Here is a 22,520-nt window from a genome sequence, read left to right on the forward strand (position 1 = left end):
CGAACCAAACCATATTAAATATGGTTTTAATATGGTAGATATTTTTTTATAAACCGAAACACCGAAAAACCGAAAAAACCGAATCGAAACCGAACCGATATCCGGATTGAACACCCCTAGTCCTTAGGCTTATTTTACTTTTTTTTTTTTAATAGTTAAAGATCCTAATCAAATATGTTAGTCCAATCGTGAGTTTCACTTTTGGAATCCTTACTAATAAAAAAATATATTTTAAAAAAAAAAAGTGAAATTAAAATTTTTTATTTATAACATGATTTAATAGAAAGATACAATATTTATTAATAATCTTCAATCACCAAATTTGTTCCAAATATTTTCAATCAAATCATTTTTCAATCGTTGATGTAAACGCTTATCGTGAACATCATCCCGAATGCTAAGCATATTAGCGATATTTGTAGGCCTGTCGGTATGTACCCGTGAACTTCTCGTGCTGTCTTCTTCAAATTCAGATATATCGTACTGAATGTATCATATTGTGTAGTATGATACATGCTCTCATAATATTTCCTATCCTTTCTTTGTCCAATGAAAGAGCCGGGTTTTTCACAATCGCAAATCGAGCTTGCAAAACTCTAAAAGCCCGTTCCACATCTTTTCGAGTTGCTTCTTGAAGTCTAGCAAATAACTCTGCTTTAGGACCTTGAAGGTGTGAGATAGATTGGATAAAGGTCGACCATTTGGGATATATACCGTCTGTGAGATAATACGCCAACTTATACATGTGTCCGTTGACCACATACTCTAACCTGGGAGCTCGGCTTTCTGCTCATTGCTGGCGACAGGGTCCTTACTGGTGTTAAGCCAAGCAACAATAAGGATTTTATCCTCTTTGGGAGACCATTTCCTCCTCTCCTTCACACCAGAGTCGCCACCAGTGTCGACACCACACTCGACAACAGGCTCGAGAACAGACTCATTAGGACCTTGGCTACCGAACCTTTACCGAACCAAAAAGGTTCGGGTGAATCAAGGTCCACTGGAGTCTGAAATTGACTAAACAGTAGGTTCATATAACTAGTGTTCTTATCCATGTTAACAGATTGGTCTGTGTCACTCTAATAGCAACACAAAGACTTAAGTAGGCGAGCTTAAACTAAGAAACATTTAAAGCCAATAAAAACCGAGCAGTTAGGAAGATAGAAAGCTAACTAGTTGCATTAAACACCAATCAAATCAGACTAACACCCATTTGCAAAGTACTATAACATTTAAAACAATCAAATCTGAGGCGGTAGGAAGGTAGCATTTACTCAAGAACAATCAAACTTTAATCTTTCATACAAAAAAATTCTACTCAACACAACTAACATCTTCTCGGGTTTTATTTTTTTTTAAACAAATAAAATACACTAATATATGTTTTTATTAATTCAAAGAAAAGAGAGTAGGAGGTTGTAGTAATCGTACCTAATTATACAGACACTCTCGAGCTTGAGGACTCTCTAATTTACTTCTTTGAAGCTCTTCCTGCAAACACATAAGATGAAACAGTCAAAAGTTTTACTAGATAGCATTAACAACAACCAAAAGCACAAGAGAGATACTTACCAGTCAGAAACATATCCGCCAAACCTATAAAAACTAATGCGGAGACCATTACACAAACTGCCAATGCAAAGCCATTTGATAGTCGCTGATTTCTTCTTTAGCTCACAGACGGTCTTCTGTAGCTTAACCAGCTTCTGGTCACACTCAAAAGATTGATCCTTAAGCTGCCGGAGTTGTCTCTGAAACTCACACATCTCCTCCGTAACGGCCACATCCCACCATTTCCAAATGTGGCAATCCCCATCATCGACATTGTCGCACGTGAATTACCTTTTGTAGGGATCTTTAGGAGTGTAAGTACAACGGAGCTTCTGCTTCAAGAAGGGAGGTCATGTCTAGAGAGTTTGATGATGAAGAAGGCTGGCTGTAGCTGTAATCTTGTCCCATTTTCGTTAACCTGAGACAAATGATGAAAGAACATAGTTAAAGAACAATAACTTATAGCAACGAAAGCAAGGACCGATTGAAAGAACATACTTAAAGAACAATAACTTCTCATATGGATTGAAAAAAATGACAAATCATTTACAACCGATTGAAAGCGTACATATATAAACCTAAAAGGTTTTGAAACTGTTAAGAAAAAAGAGAAGTTCCGCTTGAGCTCGAAACCAAAATCGTTTCGAAACCGTATAAGAAAAAAAAAACATATCCGATTCCGATTGAAACCAAAATCGTTTCGAAACCGTATAAGAAAAAAAAAACATATCCGATTCCGATTGAAACCAAAATCGTTTCGAAACCGTATAAGAAAAAAAAAACATATCCGATTCCGATTGAAACCAAAATCGTTTCGAAACCGTATAAGAAAAAAAAAACATATCCGATTCCGATTGAAACCAAAATCGTTTCGAAACCGTATAAGAAAAAAAAAACATATCCGATTCCGATTGAAACCAAAATCGTTTCGAAACCCTTTCTACAATAGCCCATACTCGATTTTAACCCCAAATCGATTTAACCCCAAATCTTTTTGAAACCAAATCTTTTTGAAACCCTAATTTCAATCGTAACCGCAAATCGATTGAAACCCCATTCCCGAACCCTTAATTGAGAGGAAACAAGATGAAAACTGATCTAAATCGAACAAATATACAAGTTCAGGCTTCAATTTACCTTCGTGAAGCCGATGGAGAGAAATCGCCGCGCTATCGCCTTATCATCGAGACCTCTTTTTTTTTCCGGTCTCGGTCGAGAATGACCTAATTTTTCTAAACCCTATGAAATTTTATTATTTATTATTTAATAAATAAATTTTATCTTTAAAAAAAAAATTATAAGAACCCTTAATTAAAAAACTCTCATTAGACCATTCAAAATGAAAGTTTCTTAACTAAAGTTCTTAAGTTCACTTAAGTACATTTTATATAATTAAATAATCATTAAGAAACACAAGTGGGTTTCTGTGGATAAACATGGTCTTAAGAGGTGGGATTAATCATGCTCTTAGCCCCTCCCGGCACAGGTCCTTGTAATCCGACTCCTACTCTCGAAGAGAAGTCTCGTAGATGGACGCAGCTAAATTCGAAACGCTACGGGAACAACAAGAGGAGGTTCGGACACGTGGAGACTCAAAAGGAAGAAATGCCGCCTGAGCACGTCAGGAAGATCATCAAGGACCACGGCGACATGTCATCGAAGAAATTCACTCACGACAAACGCGTATACCTAGGAGCACTCAAATTCGTTCCTCACGCCGTCTTCAAGCTTCTTGAGAACATGCCAATGCCCTGGGAGCAGGTCCGAGACGTGAAGGTTTTGTACCACGTCACGGGAGCCATCACGTTCGTGAACGAGATCCCGTGGGTCGTGGAACCTATCTACATGGCTCAGTGGAAAACTATGTGGATCATGATGCGGAGGGAGAAGCGGGACCGACGCCACTTCAAGAGAATGAGGTTTCCTCCGTTTGATGACGAGGAGCCTCCGCTTGACTACGCGGATAACTTGCTGGACGTGGAGACTCTCGAGGCGATTCAGATGGAGCTTGACGAGGAGAGGATTCCGCTGTGTACACTTGGTTTTACGACCACAAGCCGTTGGTAAAGACCAAACTCAGTAACGGTCCCAGCTACAGGAGGTGGAATCTTTCGCTTCCGATAATGGCGACGCCTCACAGGCTTGCGGGACAGTTGCTGTCTGATAATATAATCGATCGAAACTACTTCTACTTGTTTGACAAGGAATCTTTCTTCACAGCGAAGGCTTTGAACATGTGCATACCCGGCGGTCCTAAGTTTGAGCCTTTGTACCGAGATATGGACCAAGGGGATGAGGATTGGAATGAGTTTAATGACATCACGAAGCTTATCATTCGCTCTCCTTTGCGAACTGAATACAGAATAGCTTTTCCTAATTTGTATAATAATAGGCCGAGGAAGGTTAAACTAGGTGCGTATCACAGCCCTATGGTTATGTACGTAAAGACCGAGGATCCTGATCTTCCTGCTTTTTATTATGATCCGTTGATTCACCCAATAAGCAGCAATACTAATAAAGAAAGGCGGAAAAGGAAGTTTTATGATGATTATGATGACGAGGAGAAGGATGATTTTACCTTACCTGAAGGAGTAGAGCCTTTGCTAAAAGACACAAAGCTCTATACCGACACTACATCTGCTGGAATCTCGTTGTTGTTTGCGCCACGGCCTTTCAATATGAGGTCAGGGAGGACGAGGCGGTCCGAAGATATCCCACTGGTGTCAGAGTGGTTCAAGGAGCACTGTCCTCAGTCCTATCCTGTTAAAGTTCGTGTCAGTTACCAAAAGCTTTTGAAATGTTACGTGTTGAACGAGCTGCACAGTAGACCACCCAAATCTCACAAGAAGAAGCATTTATTCCGCTCTGTGGCGGCTACTAAGTTTTTCCAAAGCATCGAGCTGGACTGGGTCGAAGCGGGTCTGCAAGTCTGCCGGCAAGGGCATAACATGCTGAACCTGCTGATTCACCGGAAGGGTTTGAACTACCTTCATCTAGACTACATCTAGATTCGGGAACGCTTTCCATCTCTGCCGCGAGATCCTCCGGCTGACGAAACTCGTAGTCGATGCAAACGTCCAGTTTCGCCTCGGTAACGTAGACGCCTTCCAGCTGGCTGATGGGCTACGGTACATTTTCTCCCACGTTGGCCAGCTGACTGGCATGTACCGTTACAAATACAGACTGATGAGGCAGATCAGGATGTGCAAGGATTTAAAGTGTAAGACCCGATCCTGGTCTCTCGACCCAACTGGATACGAATGCTTACTTATTAATTTCTTTGCTTGTTTGATTCATCTTAAGTCTTTATTTACTAAGTCATATTCGAATATGAGGTTCATAAACAAACGAACAGATTTGCACAGCGGAATATAAATGTGTATAAATTGTATTACTTAGAAACATGAGATCCAATACACAACTTCTTAACAGTTTCATAGACAATCACTAGTTCATCCCTAGCATCAGTTAACCACACGTTACACAGCCTCTCACTGACAGAGCCTTCACGGCTCCTTGGCTTGACCATAACCATCCTTAGTTCCTGAAACCACAACCAGATAAGCATTAATCATAACCGAGAGTAGAACTGGACGATTCTACAATGCTTGGCTTGGTTCCTAGAACATAGATAAACCTCAGACAATATAATAATAAAAAAGGTATGAACCCATCTACTGTATCCTAAGTCATTCAACCAACCACCCCTTGACTTAGAATCAGATAGACGGTCCAGAATAGATAAGCAGAACACACGAACAGGTCCGGATCGTCCCCAAAGACCAATCCGTCTAACCGGATAGAATTTAGGTGCGACCGCTCCATGAAGTCCGGCTCAATGGCCCAACAGACTTCCTTACCTGATCTGGCCTTGGGCCTGGATCCAAATGGCCGAGTAAGCCTCAAGCCCAAACCGGTAGGCTTTGCAACCGATCGGACCATGCGACTCTTTCCTGGCTTAGACAAACCGTGAACCATGTCTTGACTTAGCAAGTCATAGACTGATCCATATGGATCGGACACAACCTGTCTCAACAGACAACGTTTGGAACATGCACCCCTTCGGTCCTTAGTACCTCTTGGTCCTCGTACCTCTTGATCCTCGTACCTATTGGTCCTCGTACCTCTTGATGTTCGTAACCCTTGGCAACTTGTACCCTTTGGTTACTTACACCCTTTGGTAACTCACAACCTTTGGTAACTCGTGACCTTTGGTAACTCACAACCCTTGGTAACTCGTGACCTTTGGCAACTTGTGTCTTTTGGGACATGTCCAACCGTTTATCCCAACCGCCCAGTCCATGGTGCGATTCGAACCATCCACTTAGCCGACCCATGTCAAGGCTAATGGTTCGGTTATGAAAGGCAAAGTCTAGGGACGTGTCCCTTGGACTGAACCAACACAACCCTTCGTGTTGTGTCTTTTGGGACATGTCCAACCGTTTATCCCAACCGCCCAGTCCATGGTGCGATTCGAACCATCCACTTAGCCGACCCATGTCAAGGCTAATGGTTCGGTTATGAAAGGCAAAGTCTAGGGACGTGTCCCTTGGACTGAACCAACACAACCCTTCGTGTGTAAACAGAAAGAACAGAAAGAGATCGGATAGAAAACAAGTAAGAGAAGCCGGATGGGACTTAGGAACCGACAGAGCCGTGGTGCGATCGCATGGACCGTCCGTTCGGTCTGATGGAGCCACGGCCCATCACATACCTTCTGAACCACCTCTGGGTTCTCCACGTTCTTCTCCTTGTCTTGATCTCCCATCTTGGCACCATCGGCCAAGGGTTGTGCCCTTTCGGCCACTTGCATCCCATCGCCCCTTTCTGATTGGGTTTGGGGTCGGTCACAAGCCCAACCCACTCCCCAAGCCCTCTAGACTTAGCCCACGGCCTTGTCCAAAGACCCAACAGTCCATGGCCCCATGGCTGGACCTCACAGCCCACCACTGGCCCGGACTCGGTTGCCGAAACCCGAACAGTCTGTCTAGCTGAGATGAGCTGACTCCCAGCTGCTAGTAGTCCAGCTAGTGGAGCTGACTTAGTAGTGATTGAGCTGGAGTGAACTTAACCTAGCTCCTGTGAGCTGGTCGAGCTTCTCGCATACTTCTTCCAGCTACCGTCTTACTCGTCCTAGCTGTCTCTTTGCTCTTATAAGGTTAAGTATAAGTTTCCTTATGTTTTTAACCTTCTTTCTTGGCCATGGAACGCCTGCCTTCATGTCTCAAGACTGGCTAGTACGTTTCCTCGATCCATGGCCGTCCCAACGATCCTATTCAGGATCGGGGATGCGACATAAAGCACTTGATATATTACCGTTTCAACACCGGTCCTGTGGGTAAAGGACCAGGGTGTGGCTTCTGGGCTCCGATGTGGAGAGTATGGCTGTTTTTCCTGAGAGGAATAGTTCCTCTTCTCGAACGATGGCTAGGGAACCTTCTCGGCCGTCAGTTCGAGGGGCGTCACTCGAAAGGAGTTGCGAAAACCGTCACGAAGCAGAGAGTCGAAAGCCATTTTGATCTGGAGCTTCGAGCTGCCGTCATGCATGACGTTCTCGATGCAATGCCTCAAGGTATCAGGAAAAACAAAGCGAAGACGATATTACAGCATCTTAGCGAGGCATGGCGGTGCTGGAAAGCTAATATCGCTTGGAAGGTCCCTGGTTTGCCCGTACCAGTCGAGAATATGATCCTTCGTTATGTTAAGTCTAAGGCTGATTGGTGGACTAACGTTGCTCACTACAACCGTGAGCGTATCAGAAGAGGAGCCACCGTTGATAAGACTGTTTGTAAGAAAAATCTCGGAAGGTTGACTCGTCTCTGGTTAAAGGCGGAACAGGAGCGGCAGCATAATTACTTGAAAGACGGTCCGTATGTGAACTCGGAAGAAGCAGTGTCGATTCATACAACGACTTTTCATTGGCTGGAGTCGAGGAAGTTTTCTCCGATTCCATTCCCTCCACTGTCATACAAACACGACACGAAGATTCTCATCCTGGCCCTTGAGAGACTGAAGGAATCATACGGTGGTGCTGTGAGGTTGAACCAGCAGCAGCGGGAGGAGCTTGGTTTAATTGAGCAAGCTTACGACAATCCTCATGAAGCTTTGTGACGTATTAAACGTCTTCTTCTCACGCAGCGTAACATGAAAGAGGTCGGCATACAGTTTATGGATCTATACAGCTACTTGATTCCAGTGTACGAGATAGATCCTCTGGAGAAAATCACCGATGCTTATCTTGATCAATACTTGTGGTACGAGGGTGATAAGCGCGGTTTGTTTTCGAACTGGATCAAGCCGGCAGACTCAGAGCCGCCGCCGCTTCTGGTTTACAAGTGGTGTCAAGGTATCAATAACTTGCAAGGCGTATGGGACACGAGTGATGGGCAGTGTGTGGTGATGCTCCAGACGAAGTTCGAAAAGCTCTTTGAGAAGATCGATTTGACTATGTTGAACAGGCTTCTCCGTTTGATTCTTGATCACAATCTCGCAGATTATATGTGCGCCAAGAACAGCGTGCTTCTGGCTTACAAGGATATGAGTCATACCAACTCTCACGGTCTGATCAGGGGACTCCAGTTTGCGTCGTTTGTCGTTCAGTTTTACGGACTGTCTCTTGATCTCTTGCTTCTTGGTTTGACTCGAGCTAGTGAGATCGCTGGACCGCCGCAGACGCCTAACGAGTTTATGACGTTTTGTGATACAAAAGTTGAGACGTGTCATCCCATAAGGATGTATGCTCGGTACATAGACAGAGTTCATATAATGTTTAGATTTACACACGAGGAGGCACGTGATCTTATTCAGCGGTATCTTATGGAGCATCCCGATCCCAACAATGAGAACATGGTGGGATACAACAATAAGAAGTGCTGGCCGAGAGATGCGAGGATGAGGCTGATGAAACACGATGTCAATCTCGGTAGAAGCGTGTTCTGGGGCATAAAGAACCGTCTGCCTCGGAGCATCACGACTCTGGAGTGGGAGAACGGTTTCGTCTCTGTCTACAGCAAGGATAATCCCAACCTTCTCTTCAGCATGTGTGGATTCGAAGTTCGGATACTTCCGAAAATCAGGACGACGCAAAGCAATACTAAAGATGGCGTGTGGAATCTACAAAATGAACATACCAAGGAGAGGACTGCGGCTGCTTTTCTCCGAGTCGACGACGAGCACATGAAGTCGTTTGAGAATCGCGTGAGGCAGATTCTCATGTCGTCAGGATCAACCACTTTCACCAACAAGTGGAACACTGCTCTGATCGGTCTCATGACTTACTTTCGCGAAGCCACGGTGCACACGCAGGATCAAGATAGGGCTGAACTCAAAGATGCCTAGCCGGTTTCCTCCTGTTGTCTTCTACGCTCCAAAGGAGCTAGGCGGGCTGGGAATGTTGTCGATGGGTCATAGTTTGATCCCACAAAGCGACCTTAAGCACAGCAAGCAGACAGACGTTGGTGTAACCCACTTTAGAAGCGGGATGAGCCATGAGGAAGATCAGCTCATACCAAACTTGTACCGTTACATACAGCCATGGGAAAGCGAGTTTATCGACTCACAGCGCGTGTGGGCAAAGTATGCTTTAAAGAGGCAGGAAGCGCAGGCCAAAAACAGGCGTCTTACATTAGAAGATCTTGAAGACTCTTGGGATAGGGGCATCCCTCGTATAAACACACTGTTCCAGAAAGATAGGCACACGCTAGCGTACGACAAAGGCCGGAGGGTCCGGACCGAGTTTAAGCAGTACCAAGTCCTTAAACAAAACCCTTTCTGGTGGACGCACCAGAGGCACGACGGGAAGCTGTGGAACTTGAACAACTACGGAACCGATGTTATCCAAGCTCTTGGAGGCGTCGAGGGCATTCTCGAGCATACGCTCTTCAAGGGAACGTATTTCCCTACGTGGGAGGGTCTTTTCTGGGAGAAGGCATCTGGTTTCGAGGAGTCGATGAAGTACAAGAAGCTGACGAACGCGCAGAGGTCTGGTCTGAACCAGATTCCTAACAGGAGATTCACTCTCTGGTGGTCGCCCACGATTAACCGGGCGAATGTTTACTTGGGTTTCCAGGTGCAGTTGGACCTGACGGGAGTGTTCATGCATGGAAAGATTCCTACGCTGAAGATATCTTTGATTCAGATTTTCCGCGCCCATTTGTGGCAAAAAGATCCACGAGAGTGTAGTCATGGATCTTTGCCATGAGCTGGAGGCTTTGGAGATAGAAACTGTGCAGAAGGAGACGATTCATCCAAGGAAGAGTTATAAGATGAACAGCTCTTGCGCTGACGTTCTTCTATTCGCTTCAGGTAAATGGCCAATGTCGAAACCTAGCCTGCTCGCCGAGTCAAAAGACGCCTTCGACCAGAAGGCGAGTAACAAGTACTGGATCGATGTGCAGCTTCGATGGGGAGGGGGAGATTATGACTCCCACGATATTGAGCGTTACGCCAGGGCCAAGTTTATGGACTACACAGCGGATAGCATGTCTATCTATCCGTCTCCGACCGGGGTAGTGATTGGGATTGATCTTGCGTACAACTTGCACTCCGCATTTGGTAATTGGTTTCCTGGTTCGAAGCCTCTTCTTACTCAAGCGATGAATAAGATTATGAAGGCGAATCCGGCTCTACCCGCGTTGAGGGATAGGATAAGGAAAGGCTTGCAGCTATACTCGTCCGAGCCCACGGAGCCGTATTTGTCATCTCAAAACTATGGGGAGATATTCAATAATCCGATTAAATGGTTTGTGGATGATACCAATGTCTACCGTGTCACGATTCACAAGACGTTTGAGGGGAATCTAAACGACTAAGCCGATCAACGGTGCGGTTTTTGTTTTCAATCCGAGAACCGGACAGCTGTTTTTGAAGGTTATTCATACGAGTGTTTGGGCTGGTCAGAAGCGTCTTGGACAGTTGGCGAAATGGAAAACTGCTGAAGAGGTTGCTACGCTTGTGAGGTCTCTCCCTGTTGAAGAACAGCCGAAGCAAATCATTGTTACACGTAAAGGAATGTTGGATCCGTTCGAGGTTCACTTGCTGGACTTCCCAAACGTTGTTATCAAGGGAAGCGAGCTTCAGCTTCCGTTCCAGGCTTGTCTCAAGATTGAGAAGTTCGGCAATATGATTCTGAAGGCGACGGAGCCGAAGATGGTTTTGTTCAATATCTATGATGATTGGTTGAAGAGTGTTTCTTCTTATACCTGCTTTTCGAGACTTATTCTAATCCTACGCGCGCTTCATGCGAATAACGAGAAGGCTAAGATGCTGTTAAGGCCAGACAAGTCTGTTGTCACTGAGCCGCATCACATGTGGCCATCACTCACTGGTGACCAGTGGATGAAGGTGGAGGTAGCACTAAGAGATTTAATCCTTTCTGACTACGCGAAGAAGAACAACGTCAACACTTCCGCTCTGACGCAATCAGAGATGAGAGATATTATTGTAGGAGCTGAGATCACTCCACCCTCTCAGCAGAGGCAACAAATAGCTGAGATTGAGAAACAAGCCAGCCAGGCTGTTGCAGTTACAACGAAAACGAGAAACGTTCATGGAGACGAGCTCATCGTCTCCACCGTCACACCCTACGAGCAAGCTGCGTTTAACTCCAAGACGGACTGGCGCGTGCGTGCAATATCAGCAACCAACCTCTACCTAAGAGTCAACCACATCTACGTGAACTCAGACAACGTAAACGAGTCCGGATACACGTACAACATGCCGAAGAACCTCCTGAAGAGGTTCATATGCGTAGCGGATCTCCGCACCCAAATCGCTGGATACTTGTACGGTGTCAGCGCCCCGGATAACCCTCGAGTGAAGGAGATCCGTTGCGTTGTGATGGTGCCACAGCGGGGAAGCTCCCAGGATGTTCACTTGCCGTCGTCCTCCCTGAGAATGATTTGTTAAACGGTCTCGAGCCCTTGGGGTGGTTGCACACGCAGCCTAACGAGCTCCCGGAGCTCTCGCCGCAGGATGTTGTCTCTCATTCACGCATTCTTGAGAAGAACAAGAGGCAATGGGATGGAGACAAATGCATCATCATGACGTGTAGTTTTACTCCGGGTTCGTGCTCTTTGACGGCTTAGAAGCTGACTCAAAGTGACGGGAGGAGCGATCCTCGGGGTTACGTTCCAACGCATTATGAGAAGGTTCAGATGCTGTTGAGTGTTCGTTTTCTTGGGTTTTATATGGTTCCTGAAAACGGATCTTGGAACTATAATTTTATGGGAACGAAGCATGCGGTGGATATGAAGTACAGCGTCAGACTTGGATACCCGAAGGAGTACTTTGACGTGGAGCATCGACCTACTCATTTCTTGGAGTTTAGTAGCATGGAGGATGTTGAAATGGCCGAGGGAGATCGAGAGGACATCTTTGGTTGATAATAGATACGCACTCACTTGTGTGCATGAAGAAAATGTATGCTTACTACTATCTTAAGAGTATGATTTATGCAATGTTAAAGAGCAGGATTAACGGGGGATTAAAAGGGAGGTGTTTACAAAAAAAAATTAATATAATACTCGGTGGGTCTCACAAGAAAACCAACAATGGTTGCTTCTGTCACCTATTTTAGCGTCGTTGTTTGTATTGTTTGCGGGCTCACTAACACGTGGCGGCCCGCAATTAATTCTTTTATTAATTTTTTTTTTTTTTTTAAATCAGAAAAAAAAAAATTTAAGCACCCTATAAGGGGGTGTAGGGATAATCCTGCTCTAAGTGCCTTTGCAACTGTTTTGTTTTTCGTCTTTATTTTGAGATCTTGAGTTTTGCTTACTGGCTGCTGCTATTGCTTAGTTTACAATTCAATTTTACAGAGAAATTCTTATTACTGAGACATCACTTTTGTTGTTTTGTCGTATTAGATATTTGTAGTAGTTTGGATGTAAATGTACTAGAAGATATTTGTCTGAGAATTGAGAAGCTTGTGCCCCAAGTTATATGCTGGTTTTGCTTTTCTTTAATGTCCGTCTTCTTTCAGTTTCTAGTGGTCAAGTAAAGACAGGAGCTTCAGCTCATGGAAGAGTTGGTGCCACTGCTACTGTCTACACGGCATCCATTCTCTGCAGAAGTTCTTGAGTTAGCTGGAAACGCCACTCTCATCAAAGGAACTATTGATGGTGGAGGTGTGATTCCTCACATCCACAAGTCCCTCGTCTCAAATAAAAAAAAACAATATCAGAGAGAAAAGATAGTATAAAATATGTAAAGCTTTGAAAATGTTTATGAACCGGAAAATTAGTTTTTCCGATGTTATATATGTGTGTAAACGGGTTGCGTAATTAACAATGAACTGCATTGCCTTTTGTATTGGGTTTGACAGACAGTTCAACAATGAAACAAACTATAACTAAAAATATAATATGTATCTATACCCGATAAATTTAACATAAGCCAAAAAATGGAAAAATGTTTATAGCTATTATATCTTTGTTTTAAAGAACCAGATCTCTTTATTAAGAGTCATGAGGTACAAAACGACAAAGTTGCAGTAATGGATATAAAAGGGAAAGCTAAAGTGGGCTTTGAGGAGATAGGACCCAAGACAAGGAACGCAGGCCCAAGAGAGGAAGCTTTACCCGCGCAACGGTCGGATTTTGAAGTTGAAGATAAGAAGAGAAGAGAAAGCAAAGTACAGATGACGCAAGAGGTCAGAAGGGAGAATGGGTTAAAACTGTACAACCAATTCTCAGCCTTAGATGCACAAGAAGAATAGGATCATGCCATGTGGATTGAACCTTTAGGGTTTCCTCTTCTTGTATAAATAAACTCATATGTAATCGTTTATAAAACAGAGGAAAAAGCATGAAATGAAAATTCAGTAAAACAAGCTTTCTTCTTTATCTCAAAGTTTCACAAACTTCTTTATGGTATCAGAGCACTAGGACTCTAGATCCATGGACCCTTACAATCCACCCTCGTTAAAGATCACCAACTATGTTACGGTAAAACTCACAGACAAGAACTACATCCTTTGGAAGAGGCAATTTGAAGCGTTTCTCAATGGCCAAAGTCTCCTGGGTTTCGTCACCGGCTCTCTCCCGTCTCCGGTTCAGACCATCATGGCTCCGACCATCAACGACAACACCACTCCAGTACCAAATCCAGACCATAGTCTCTGGTTTCAGACAGACCAAGTGGTGCAGTCATGGCTTTTGGGGTCGTTCTCTGAGGAGATCCAAAGCATAGTGCTTCACTGCACCACCTCTCAAGAGATCTGGTGTACGTTGGACAGTCACTTCAACAGGGCTTCTTCGTCTCGTCTCTTTGAACTACAACGTAAGCTTCAGACAACCGCAAAGAAGCAGACTCCCATGGTTGAGTATCTGCGAGAGATTAAAAACATTTGCGACCAACTCTATGCCATAGGAAGTCCGGTTCCTGAGCGTATGATGATATTTGCGGCGTTGTTAGGGCTTGGAAGAGACTACGAACCCATCAAGACTAGTATTGAAGGCTCAATGGATGTTCAGAACACTCCTACTTTTGACGATATAGTCCCTCGTCTGATAGCCTTTGATGACAGACTCCAAAGTTATCAAAAGGATACTGAAGTTACACCCCACCTGGCGTTTAATACTACCAGAGGAAGACCCTTCTTTGGAAGAAACAGAGGTCGGAACAGAGGACACAACTTCTTCTCAACAAGAGGAAGAGGCTTCCCTCAGCATATTTCTTCAGCATCATCTTCAAGATCTTCTGTCTCTGCAGATAGTGACTCCAAACCAGTGTGTCAAATCTGTGGCAAGCCAGGACACGCAGCCATAAGATGCTGGCACAGATTCGATAACTCATACCAAACGGAGGACGCTCATCAAGCCCTTGCAGCGCTCAGACTATCAGATTTCACAGAGGCGACGGGCCATGAGTGGTTTCCAGATACAGGAGCTTCAGCACATGTCACAAACTCTCCAAGACATCTTCAGAACTCTCAGACATACTATGGATCAGACTCAGTTATGGTAGGCAATGGGGAGTTCCTCCCAATCACTCATACCGGATCCACAAGTATCGCTTCCTCCTCAGGTAACATTCCAATGAATGATATCTTGGTTTGTCCGACGATAGCAAAACCTTTACTATCTGTATCCAAATTCACCAAGGACTTTCCTTGTGGTTTTAACTTCGACTGTGACAATGTCCTTGTTTATGATAAGGGAACCAAGAAGGTTCTACTCAGGGGAAGAAACACTAACGGGTTATACATACTGAGAGCTCCAGCGGTCCAGGCTTTCTACACTACCAAGCAAGGTGCGGCAAGTGATGAAGTGTGGCACCAACGTCTGGGGCATCCCAACCCTCACCTCCTCCAGCATCTATCATCTACTAGGACTATCTCAATAAATAAAGCCTCCAAGTCACAGTGTGAAGCGTGCAAGCTGGGCAAGAGTGCAAGACTTCCGTTCCCTGCATCAACGTACACTGCCTCAAGACCTCTTGAACGGATCCACTACGACCTATGGGGACCTGCACCTGTTACCTCTGTCCAAGGGTTTCAGTATTATGTAGTGTTTGTGGACAACTACTCTAGATTTAGTTGGATGTTTCCTTTAAAGAAGAAATTAGACTTCTTCTCAGTTTTTGTTGCTTTTCAAGCCTTAGTTCAGAATCAGCTATGTACTACAATTGGTTCTTTTCAATGTGATGGGGGTGGTGAGTTTATAAGTAACCAATTCCTTCTTCATCTGCGAGAAAATGGTATCCAACAACTCATGTCTTGTCCACACACACCACAACAAAATAGCTTAGCAGAGAGGAAACATAGGCAAATCGTTGAAGTCGGCTTGTCTCTGATATTTCAAAGCAAAGTTCCTCACAGGTACTGGGTTGAGAGCTTCTTCACAGCCAACTTCCTGAGCAATTTGCTACCTCACAGTGCATTGTCAGAATCCAGAAGTCCATCTGAAGTTTTATACAAGAGAGCTCCTGTGTACTCAGCTCTGAAGGTGTTTGGGTGTGCGTGCTATCCAACGTTACGGGACTATGCCAAAAACAAATTTGATCCTCGTTCCTTGAAGTGTGTGTTTCTTGGTTATAGCGACAAGTTCAAAGGGTATCGTTGCTTGATGCCGTCAACAGGAAGAGTCTACCTTAGTAGACATGTTACGTTTGATGAAATGGATTTCCCATTTTCAAACACATACAAGCATCTGCAACCTCCACACATCACTCCTCTGATGGGAGCTTGGTATAAAAGCTTCAACACGTCTGATATCTCTCAACCAACACAGACTGAACATTCAGAAACCACTTCAACTCATCACCCAAGTATAGTGGTCACAAGAATGTTACCTTCTACTGGACGAATGCAGAATCAAACATCTGAAACACGATCATCACCAGTCAATGTGGGTAATGAGCCAAGATCACCATCAGAAACAGAAGAGAGCTCAAGGTCTGGATCAACCTCAGAGTTATCACCAACGGCTCAACCTACAGAAAACGGGTCTCAGACAGAGAATCCCACTGGATCAAGGCACAACATGGTAACGAGATCTAAAGCCGGTATAACCAAGCCGAATCCTAGATATGCTCTCCTTACTTCGAAAGTGAAGTGTGAGGAGCCTAAGACTGTGGCAGAGGCGCTACAGCATCCAGGATGGAACAGTTCCATGACAGAAGAGTATGATAACTGAATGATTACTAAAACATGGTCTTTGGTTCCTTACAAGCCTGAGATGAACGTCTTAGGGAGCAAGTGGATCTATCGAATCAAGATGAATGCAGAAGGAGAAGTAGAAAAGCTGAGATCAAGACTAGTAGTTCAAGGTTGTGGTCAAGAAGAAGGAGTGGACTACTGGGAAACCTACAGCCCAGTAGTGAGGACTGCAACAGTTCGGTTAGTACTGCACACAGCAACTGTGATGAAATGGAACATCAAACAGATGGATGTATCCAACGCTTTTCTTCATGGAGAGCTAACTGAAACGGTCTACATGAAACAACCTGCGGGATTTGTAGACAAAGATAACCCAAAGCATGTATGTCTTCTCCATAAATCCCTATATGGTCTTAAACAGTCACCCAGAGCATGGTTCGACAAGTTCAGTTCATATCTATTGGAGTTTGGGTTTCGTTGCAGTATAAAGGACCCGTCTCTGTTTGTCTACTCGAAGGGAAAAGACGTCATGATGCTCCTCCTCTACGTAGACGACATGCTTCTTACAGGAAATAACTCAGAAGCGCAGCAAAGGTTCCTTGAAGATATTCACAAGCAGTTTCGCATGAAAGATCTTGGACAAATGCGTTACTTCTTGGGAATTCAGGCAATGTTTCATGACGCAGGACTGTTTCTATCTCAGGAAAGATATGCATTGGATCTTCTGGCTGTTGCAGGGATGAGTGAATGCAATGCGGTGGCAACTCCTTTGCCAATACAACTAAACAAAGTTCCAGATCAAAACAGATTGTTCGAGAACCCTCATTACTTCAGGAGTCTTGCAGGAAAGCTGCAGTATCTTACTCTAACAAGACCAGATATTCAGTTCTCCGTCAACTATGTTTGCCAGAAGATGCATGCTCCAACGGTCTCTGACTTTAATCTGCTCAAACGAGTGCTGAGGTATGTGAAAGGAACTGTCAAGCTCGGCATTAACTTAAGTCCAGACACAGACTTCACAATAAGGGCATATAGTGACAGTGACTGGGCTGGCTGTTCAAGCACAAGAAGATCAACAGGGGGTTTCTGCACATTCCTTGGCAACAACATCATTTCTTGGTCTTCCAAGAAACAACCCACGGTCTCCAGAAGCTCAACTGAAGCTGAATACAGATCTTTGTCGGAAACAGCTGCAGAGTTGAGTTGGGTATGCTCTGCTATGCGTGAGCTTGGAGTTCCAGTTCTCCAAACACCAGAGCTCTACTGTGATAACCTGTCATCGGTGCATCTCACAGCTAACCCACGCTTTCATAAACGATCAAAGCACTTTGAGCTTGACTATCACTATGTGCAGGAGCGAGTAGCAATGGGAGTCCTTCTGGTCAAGCATGTGCCTGCATCTCAGCAACTGGCCGACATCTTCACAAAGTCGCTCCCATATCATGCCTTCGATAACTTGCGTTTCAAACTTGGCATATGTTCTCCACCTATACCAAGTTTGAGGGGGACTATTAAGAGTCATGAGGTACAAAACGACAAAGTTGCAGTAATGGATATAAAAGGGAAAGCTAAAGTGGACCTTGAGGAGATAGGACCCAAGACAAGGAACGCAGGCCCAAGAGAGGAAGCTTTACCTGCGCAACGGTCGGATTTTGAAGTTGAAGATAAGAAGAGAAGAGAAAGCAAAGTACAGATGACGCAAGAGGTCAGAAGGGAGAATGGGTTAAAACTGTACAACCAATTCTCAGCCTTAGATGCACAAGAAGAATAGGATCATGCCATGTGGATTGAACCTTTAGGGTTTCCTCTTCTTGTATAAATAAACTCATATGTAATCGTTTATAAAACAGAGGAAAAAGCATGAAATGAAAATTCAGTAAAACAAGCTTTCTTCTTTATCTCAAAGTTTCACAAACTTCTTTACTCTTAACACCTCAGAAGAGTATACATCCCATGAGATTCATGAGAACTAAGATTAATCCAACATCTTCGGTTTAAACTTTGGTATAGTGCCTCATCAAGAGGTTTGGTTAGACGAAAACCAAAGCTTTTTCTGGCAAACCAGAATCTTCTCGCTTTCCACGGCATACTCAGTCTCCTCTCTCCGACAATTCCACCTCGTCCCCTTGGCCAACATTGTGATTGCGTCCATGAAATAACTCGATTCTCGCATTATTACATATCCACCCGGTCTCAATATCCGGTCCATCTCCAGCAAAACGTACTTCATCTCACACCTGTTTCACATTACCACACGGTTCACATACACATAAATACCAGAACCTGTGCGAAACCAATCTTAAATTCAATTTAACCGGTGCTTAATTTTGATAAACCAAACCGTTCCGGTCCAAACAACCATAATTTTGATCCGAAAACCAAAACTATTCTTAAATTTGTTGAATAGGTTTTGATAAAAAATCGAAACTGAATTTGAGCCAGACCAAACCCGGAATTGCTTCCAAAAACAAAATTAAAACTGAAATTTTAACCATACCAAACCGAGATCTAAACCGTACCTGTGGCTCTCAAGTGTAAAAAGGCTGTCAAGGTGAAGAAGATCATATGTTCTTGGATACGTAGAGAAAGCTTCGCACCTACAGTTCCAGTTCAACGTTAACATCCTTCACATACACATAACAAAAACAGAGAAGAGACTGATTCTTTTACCAATCGTGGTAGGTGCCGATGAGACCACGATCAAAGACAACAGGAAGCGTATTCGCACTGTGAGACGAGACAACGTTCATGACCCAAACAGGATCCTTGACAAGAGCAGCAGCGAAGCCTCCATAAACCGTGTTCATATCCATAACATTCCTTATCTTGTCTGTCCCAAGAGCTGGTAACACGTTCTTGTAATGCTTAACCCTGCTCTTCCACTTACCATCATCGTGTTTCAAACCACTAGCGCTCCCTCCATGAACATCAGAGATCCTCTCCGGTGCTACGTTCAATCTCTCAGGCCATTTCGGTATCGACCCGAGTCCAGAGTTCTTGACTTTAGCAGTCGGTGCAACCACGCAGGGACGGAGGGGAGTGTACCAAGCAGAGTCAGGTTCAATGCTGTCGTCACATTTTGGAGGGTAAGCTTCCATATTCTTCGCGATCTTGTCGTAACAAGATTTGTCTGAGAGTTTCTGCCACACGGCTATGTCGTCTTTTTGTGCGTACTTTTTGAAGCACATGGAGGTTAGAAGTGACTGGAGCTTGTTGTAGTCTGATTTCTGATCTTCCATGGTTGTGTTCCATCCGCGCCACCGTCTGTTGTAGTTCACTGGTGGACCTGAGAGAACCCAGAAACCTCCAGGTCGGACTATCCGGTGAATTTCAAGCAAATAGATCCCACCTGCAAGATCATACAATCACATTTTATTATTCAGATGTTTGACAGAAAATGAAATAATAAACCAATTGCAAGAACTCAGAATCAATTGATTGTCTGTTAAATCCAGATTAACCAAACCAAACCGATTCTAACCAAACCACAATAAACGATCTGAAAAAGTCAATACGGATTAAATGGATTTATTTTTATACCCAAAAACCCGAAATCGAGCAGGAAAACCTAAAACCAAAATTTATTTGAGAATTAAGAGTATTATTTTACTAAAACCTGAATCGGATCTAAACCAAACATATTAAATTTGGTTTATCTTGGGTATTAATATTTTATAAACCGAAAAAACTATCCTAAACCAAACCAAAATCCGGATTGAACACCCCCCAGTTAGATACGGATCAAGACTTGGTTCGGTTTATGCAATCAGATTGTAATATAAACTATGAAGCAGAAGCTTACCAAACTCAGTCCAGGGAATGAGACATCTAGAGCAATGGGCCATATCAAAAGAATTTGAAGGGAAAGGGAGACGCTGCGTAGAGATAACACCGAGAATAGCAGGGATCCCACGTTCAAGAGCAAACTGAACCTGAGCTTCATGGTTATCTCTAGGAGCCAGAGAGATTGTTAGTATCCCACGGTCCAAAAGATCACCTCCCCAGCTCGCTACCTACATAACAAAAACCAAACTCAAAAACTTTATAAACCGGAACCGGTTAGAGAAACTTGAGTTAGTTGAAAAGAAAGAAAGAGAGAGAGAGAGAGAGAGAGAGACTAACCCCACAGCCAGTGTCAATGGCGGTCCTGACTGTACCGTCTTTCATCTCGGGAATCAGATCTTGCATCTGATCAACGTAGTGACTAACTCCACGTGGAAACATGGTGCCACCACCAGGGAAATGGAACTTGTCACCTTCTTTCTTGAGCCAATGCTGGTTTGATTTCTGCTTGTTGATCCAATCATAAGGCACGTTCTTGTACCAACACTGGTCTCTGCTCTTCGGCCATCTTATAGGCGGTTTGTACCCGTCTGGTGGTGGGATCAAACACTCGTTCTTCTCGTAAACTGGAGGACAGTGACGCTCCAAGAAACTTAGGCGATGTACACCGTACCTCTTCCATCTCTGAGAACAATAAAACACCACAACAAAAACAGTTCAGCTTTATGCAACAGAGTAAGAGTAGGTTTTTATTTGTGTACCTTTGGATCGGTGCAGGGTGTGTAATCTTGCAATTCTGAGCTGCATTCAGGGAAAGAGACGGATTTGATTTGTAGAGGCGAAACTGTTGGTTTCATAGGGGAAGCTACAGCCTTTGTAGTGGTGCTTGTGACGTCGTTGGCTTCGATCTTGACTCTCTCAGAGCAAAACATACCACCGAGATAAAAGGAGAAACCGCACAAAGCGATGAACAGAACTGTGAGTGATAAGATCCTAGAAGAACCTTTTTCGGGTTGCGAAGATTGCTTCCCGTTCTTCATGATTCTATAGACCTCACCTGTAGAAACCAAAGTAAGGAATCAGATCAACCAAACTTCTTATTATCGTTACAGTTTCACTATGAAATATACAAAAATGACTTTGATATGGCTTGATCAGGAATAAATATGAATCTTTACTCAATAAATAGTATGAATGAGATTTAGATTTAGAAGATGAGATCTCGAAGAGACACTTTTTTCCAACACAGTGCAACTTCTGTCGCATTTTCACATGTCCTGAAAGACATGATATATATGGGTCCCCGATATTAAAGGCACCCCTAAAGCATCACACTAGGTCAAAAGAAGTTTAAATTGGAAGACATCAGAGGCGACTACTCATTTGTTTTAACGCTGAAAATAACCCTTAAAAACGTGTACAGTTGAGAGTTCTACAGCTCTATATTTATCATCTATCCATAGATCGAAACTTTACAGCAGAATAATTTCAATTTAAGAAACTTTGGGAGGAAAAAGGGTTATCAACAAAATACATCGAAATATGAGATCTTTAGATGGGCTTAGTAGTGCACATCAACAGAAACAAACGGAAAGAAGTATGACTTGATCAATGAGTACAGCTCACTAAAATGGATCTGACGCGTACACAGAAGAAAAAACAGAGGAATATGAACAGAACATAAAGAAAAGAACTAAGGATTTACTTACTTAGAATTTTTTTGTTTTGAGATGAAGATTTTAAGTAAGAGATTGGGATAAGAAGTGAGGACTCCTCTCTCCACAGATCTCTCAATCTATCACTCTCCAAGTCTGTGTGTTTTATCAGACAAGAAGTGAAGCTAACAGCTAGATAGAGAAAGCTTTTTATATAAAAGTATCTCTTCTTTTATTTTCTTCTTCCTCGTTGGTTCATTCGCCTCTTTCCCTCCTCCCCATTACCTCCTCCTCTCTTTCACTAGATTTTTCGTTCTCTTTCTTTAGTATTTTTTCTAATTTTGTAGTATTTGATATTTATTAAACTATTTTAAGACAGAGGTAACTAGGGATGGGCACAAATACTGTCTTATACCCGTTATTTAACCCGTATTCGTCTCATTTTTTCAAGTACTCATCGTTGCCAAGTCAAGTATCAAATCGTTGAGTTTTGCTACTTGCAAGTACAAAGCAAGTAACAAGTATCACAAAAAAAAATACGACTCGCCTTGATATTACTCGTTACTTGTTTTATGACCGAAAAAATGATAACTAAACTATAAAAACTAAAGTACTAAATAGATATTTTCTTGTTGTAAAAAGTAAACAATACTTTCGTATCGAAATATATGTATTAAGTTTCTTCTTCTTTTTATGCAAATATTTTATTTAAAATAACTATCGTGTTTTTAACAAGTCGAGTAAATAAAACAAACTTCCATAACCTTATTTCATAGATTATTATCTATCAAGTAATTCTTATAAACTTAGAAATATATCCAAATTATTAATAAGCACTTGTAACTAGTAAGTAATCGAATAAGACAAGTAACTTGCAAGTAACATATTTTTGGACAAGTACTCGAAACAACAAGTACTCGTTTCCGACAAGT

The 22,520-nt window shown here is 43.2% G+C and overlaps 3 protein-coding genes across 6 annotated transcripts; 2 read left to right on the plus strand and 1 right to left on the minus strand.

Annotated features, from left to right (window-relative positions):
- The first annotated feature begins 3,012 nt into the window (after window positions 1–3,012).
- On the plus strand, window positions 3,013–3,618 carry LOC106344956 (pre-mRNA-splicing factor 8 homolog). Its single transcript, XM_013784241.1, has one exon. It carries the CDS (start codon window positions 3,013–3,015, stop codon window positions 3,616–3,618), a length of 606 nt encoding a protein of 201 aa, XP_013639695.1.
- Window positions 3,619–8,950: 5,332 nt separating this feature from the next.
- Window positions 8,951–11,933, plus strand: LOC106344957 (pre-mRNA-processing-splicing factor 8-like). Its single transcript, XM_013784243.1, has 4 exons — window positions 8,951–9,619; window positions 9,717–10,310; window positions 10,450–11,391; window positions 11,637–11,933. The coding sequence occupies exons 1-4, from the start codon at window positions 8,951–8,953 to the stop codon at window positions 11,931–11,933; spliced, it is 2,502 nt and encodes an 833-aa protein (XP_013639697.1).
- A 6,089-nt stretch (window positions 11,934–18,022) lies between these two features.
- LOC106295965 (probable methyltransferase PMT20) lies at window positions 18,023–21,896 on the minus strand. 4 transcript variants are annotated; one of them, XM_013731983.1, is made up of 7 exons: window positions 21,643–21,896; window positions 20,695–20,990; window positions 20,273–20,617; window positions 19,953–20,163; window positions 18,821–19,499; window positions 18,670–18,747; window positions 18,023–18,387 (listed from the first exon to the last, which is right to left on the minus strand). In XM_013731983.1, exons 2-7 carry the CDS (start codon window positions 20,971–20,973, stop codon window positions 18,168–18,170), a joined length of 1,812 nt encoding a protein of 603 aa, XP_013587437.1. In that variant the 5' UTR covers window positions 20,974–20,990; window positions 21,643–21,896; the 3' UTR covers window positions 18,023–18,167. The 4 variants fall into 4 exon arrangements, with proteins under 4 accessions (XP_013587437.1, XP_013587438.1, XP_013587436.1 ...); XM_013731984.1 differs by lacking the exon at window positions 21,643–21,896 and adding an exon at window positions 21,468–21,603; XM_013731982.1 differs by lacking the exon at window positions 21,643–21,896 and adding an exon at window positions 21,112–21,208.
- Window positions 21,897–22,520: the final 624 nt, after the last annotated feature.

The sequence above is a fragment of the Brassica oleracea genome, chromosome C5, assembly GCF_000695525.1.
Source record: "Brassica oleracea var. oleracea cultivar TO1000 chromosome C5, BOL, whole genome shotgun sequence".
Classification (NCBI taxonomy): domain Eukaryota; kingdom Viridiplantae; phylum Streptophyta; class Magnoliopsida; order Brassicales; family Brassicaceae; genus Brassica; species Brassica oleracea.